The 4,654-nt window shown below is 34.8% G+C and overlaps 1 protein-coding gene across 1 annotated transcript in view; it reads left to right on the top strand.

The window, feature by feature from the left end:
- Positions 1-757: 757 nt before the first annotated feature.
- Positions 758-4,654, top strand: part of KIRREL3 (kirre like nephrin family adhesion molecule 3) — a 2,095,651-nt gene continuing 2,091,754 nt past the window's right edge. The window contains exon 1 of the mRNA XM_044081102.1: positions 758-837. Coding sequence (XP_043937037.1) covers positions 804-837 — 34 coding nt within the window. The 5' untranslated portion in view covers positions 758-803. The remainder of the gene's footprint in view (positions 838-4,654) is intronic.

Raw genomic sequence — 4,654 nt, 5'->3', positions numbered from 1 at the left:
TCCCAAATGTCTAATCTCAAAAATTGTTTTAATCCTCATAGCTATATTGTATAGTCTTTTCAATCTAAACTGTCAAATTTGAGATTGCTTCTAGCATATTCAGTGTTATTCAGGCATCTTCTTTTTCTGTTATGTGTTTGCTCACAGAAGGCACTTTATATATTTCTCTGAGGTGCACTTTTATTATTAGTAATTAGCAGTTTTGCTTTCCACTTGGTTGCTGACTAGACAGTATGTGTTACTTTAATGTACATAAAAAGCATGTTTTACTATTGAAGAGAGCTCACAAATTGACAACAAAAATAACATTTTGTCATATTAATACTGAGCAGTGTTAAACTTCCTGACATTTTAAACTTTATACTGGGGGATAAGGTAATTTACTGCAGTGGGATAATGCAGTTTGTAATCGCTACTGTTTGCCAACTTTCAGATACTATAAGGTCACACTAATTCACACTTTGGCATGTGTATCTAAACCAGTTGTCAGGCCCAGAGACTGGACATGTCATATAAAACGTCTGCTAATATTTGTCATGATAACTGGGGACAGTAAGATGTAGGGAAATACAATGCATCTTTTAAAAGTTAATAAATATTTAGGTAAAGAACTGTGGAATGTTCAGTTAATAGTATATAAATACAAACCTAAAGAAGCTTAACTCATTGAAGACTTTTGGTTGCCATATAAAGCCAACTTTTATCAATTTGTGATGTTATTTTTATTCTAACCACCTCTGATTTCTTGCTTTTTTTTAGAACTAAGTGTCCCTGAACAAGGATGCTGTTTGGCCTTGGGGTTTATGTCCAAAGGTAATTACAGGAGAATAAATGAAGGTCAGTGGATTTTTTTCTACCTATATGAACTTTTCTACTGTTAGCTTAAACTGTAAGTGCTAAATTTTGCTGGCATAATTTCATATATGCCTTCTTCCCTTATAGTTACTTTTTCTTTGGTTGTATTCATTTATTAAAATGGCTTCTGTTTTCATAGTGCCCCATGCAAAATGGGAGAATGGTCCTATCTGTTGCCCTCTGCACCTATTAGGTAAATGGGATCAAGTCTGTTAGTCAATAAGTATGTAATCTGAGCATTGCCTCACAGCTGACCGCTTTCAACCACAGATACTTTATGATAATAACTGGCAATGGCCATTGCCTTCTACATCCATAGAGAAGTACTAGCTTAGCTGCCTTTGTGGACCATTTTAATCCTGCAGAATTTCCCTTGGTCAGAATATGACCCTGTACCTCTTGTCTGTTGGGTAATAACCTTAACCATTATGCCATCCTCAAACTCAATTCAGTAAGTGAGCCATGAACGAATGTCATGCATTGTCCTTTGCCCAGTAGTAATACTCATTATACACATGGGCCACAAAGGGCAAATAATTTACCACTTCTGTACGTGTTGTTGTCTTCTAGGTTTGTTTCTTTGTTTAGTTAGTAAGTCAGTATTCGTTAGCCGACTAAGTGACTGTCAAGATAGGAATACTAAAATGATAAAAGGAGAATGTAATGAGATATATGCTTAAATATTAGGATATTAACACGGCTGGCATTTAAGGGGTGTAGTCTACACTGGCTTTCCCAAGAATAAAAATTTGGGAATGCAACTGTAGATAAATTTGTGCAGACAGATGTAGGATCTTACACCTGTGAGTAGTGAAGGAGGAGCAAGTTTTCCGATATTACCAAAAATAATAGTCTTTCGATAGTTCCAAGGAGAAAAAGAGACATGAGTAGTGAAAGGATTTTAGAAAACAGAGCAGGAAAATCATGTAACATTGACGAAGTAAGGATCTCTGTCTTACAGTGATACCTTCTATTGAAGGAGAGTTTTCTTTAAGGACATCTAGTGGAAAATATTGGAATTCTGTTTTGTAGTGGAAGATTGACGGGGTGCAGGATATGGTGTAAAGTTCTATTTAGGTAGTTAATGAACTGTAGGGGGAGACATTTTTCAAGTATGTCAGATAAAGGGAGCAAGATGGCTGCATGTCTGTAGTTTGTCAGCACAAGAGATTTTCCATCTTCATATATGAAAATAATACAGGATATTTTCCAGAGTTTAGGGACTAGAGCAACTTAGAGCTAGAGATTTGTACTGAGTATGCAATAATAAATGCTGCATTCTACTGGAAGGCTGTCTGATGCAAGAGAGGTGGCATATGTTTTTGTATAAGTGCTGGAGGAGTTTGGTTAAGTGAGACGGTGGTAGCTACACTATTTTCATTTGCTACAGTATTGGGCTTACTGCAGGTTTTGATTTGATGGCTCTTTTACACTGCGGTGTAAGGGAGTTTCATATGAAATGGAAGATTTCCTTAAACAGAGTAAAAGGTACTGGCTTTAGTGGCTCCCAATTGCTATACATAAGGATAGACAAGAAATTTGTCTCGACTTCTGACTGATTTATATTGGATACTTATTTATGTGAATTTTGGTGTCTTTCCATATGGCAAACACTTGCTTATAATCACTAACTGTGTCATACATTCCTCTTTCAGGGGGGGGATTCCATTGTGGTCTGATGTGAAATCCAGTCCAAGATACTTTCTTCTCCAGTAACTTTACCCATATGTTTAGCTGTGTTAATCCATATGCATTGATAGTAGGGTTAATAGTTTTATGAGTACACTTGGGACAGTCAATATTAAGGTCAACTAGAATTTTTGTTTCAAGAGATACTTTGTAATTATCCAAGAAAATATTTCCTCAAAGGCTGATTTGTCTGCACTAAGAGGTATGCAGATCATTGCAATACATATTGATTTTTTGTTTATTTTAAGTGTAATTACTAGAATATCTGCCTTATCAATGTTTGTTGTTTGTATGGGCTGCATGGCCAGGCAAAAGGCTTTTGTAAATAAAATTACTACAGCGCCAGCTTTTTTACTATTACAATCAATATGGACAATGTTATAGCCAGGATTCAGTATTTTTTCATCTTTTATTTGTGATTTATGCCAGGTTTCTCAATACAATTATGGTGTAGAGAGATATTAAGTTATACAGGTCTGTTATTTTATTCTGCACACGTCAAGCATTTCTTTACATATATGACTAATGTTATAGTTCAAATACGTAGGACATTGCTTAGATTTTATGTGGAACATTGTATTTCATGATAGGAGTTGCATCCAGGGCCATAAATAATGCTAAATAAACATGTGCAAGAACAGAATAAAGTAGTAAAGGAAAGGACTTGAAATGGGGATATCTGCAGGATATTGTATATTAATTTTAGCCTGCATTTAGAGACTTGCTGTTTCACTTAAAGACAAAATAATTGAATAAAAAGAAGCGTTCTGTGAAGTGAAACTTAAGGTAACCTCGCTACTAATGTATGGGGAATCACTTATTGTCCTACATTTAGTTTGCCATCCTTTAAGTTTGCATCATCTGAGGCGAAGTACTCCATTTTCAATAAAGTGGTACAGACAGAATTAAATAAATGGACATAGTTCAATAAATACAGTTACTGTGCTTAGAAATTAAAAAGATGGATAAGATGGTAGGTAGACATATGATTGAAAAATTGGCATTAGGAAGTATTATTTCACAGATAGGATGGCAGCGACCTAGTCTGCAATGTCATAGTTAATGATGGTATTAAGAATATGAGAAGAGAAAAGCTGGAAAAGGTCGGTTGTAGCTGCAAAATTTGACTACTGTATTGTGATAATCTGATGGCTGAAAGTTGTCATTCCAGCAGTATCTAAGAATGTCTGAACACAAATACATTTCTTTCTTTTTTCTTTCTGTCTTTTCTTTTTTTTGTGTTACTGAATTGAACTCATGGTAGTGCTAGTCATGTTTCTAGTGTTGCAACATCCTGTTTGAAATGCTCTACCTCATATTTATGTCCATAATCCCACAGGATTTATTGCCATTCATATAAATTCAAGTTGCCCTTTTTATTGTGTCATTTTCTCATTGATTTTGCATTATTGTGCAAAAGAAACCTCTTAGCAAGCAAATAAAACCAGACTGCTAGTCTACACTGAAGTAATAGACGAGGGAAGGAGAAAATACAATGATCAGACAATTAAAGAACAGAATTAAAGAGTATAGAATCAAATTGATGCATGTGTAAATGTGGTGACTACTCTGATTTTTCCCTGTACTAACTGAATAAATGAAACAAGACACAGTGACTTCAAATTCTTGCAACATAATTAGTCAAAAATGACCTGAAATGTAATTATACAAACTGACCTTTGATGTTACATATTATTTTTAATAGTACACCTGTGTGAGCTGTCCTAAGTAATGCTGTCCCACCACAGACAAAAGCTCCCTCTACGCATGGCATCTATTATGATGCTTTTCAGAAAAATGGTCTGATGAACTGCAGCTCATCTGAAAGAAATCCAAGTATTCATCATCATTTATGGAGAAGACAGTCTTTTATTTTTCTTGCTTTAGTTGTTAGTATTTATTAGAGTTTGCTTGTCTTGCAAACTCAAGGGATCATTCATATGTCTTGCAGAGCAAGTTAATGATTATTTTCTTGAAAATAATGTCTTGACAGATAAATACACCGTAGAAGAAAAGCATTAGATCTCAAGAGTGAAAATGGAAGTGTTACGTAACATAGCATTGCAAACCATAACTGTTTAAGGACACAGTTCTTATTACATAAATGATT

Source organism: Protopterus annectens, chromosome 8.part0 (assembly GCF_019279795.1).
Source record: "Protopterus annectens isolate FY-2018-M chromosome 8.part0, PAN1.0, whole genome shotgun sequence".
Taxonomy (NCBI): Eukaryota; Metazoa; Chordata; order Ceratodontiformes; family Protopteridae; genus Protopterus; species Protopterus annectens.
The sequence above is the reverse complement of the archived record's forward strand: the minus strand, read 5'-3'. Positions and strand labels throughout refer to the sequence as shown.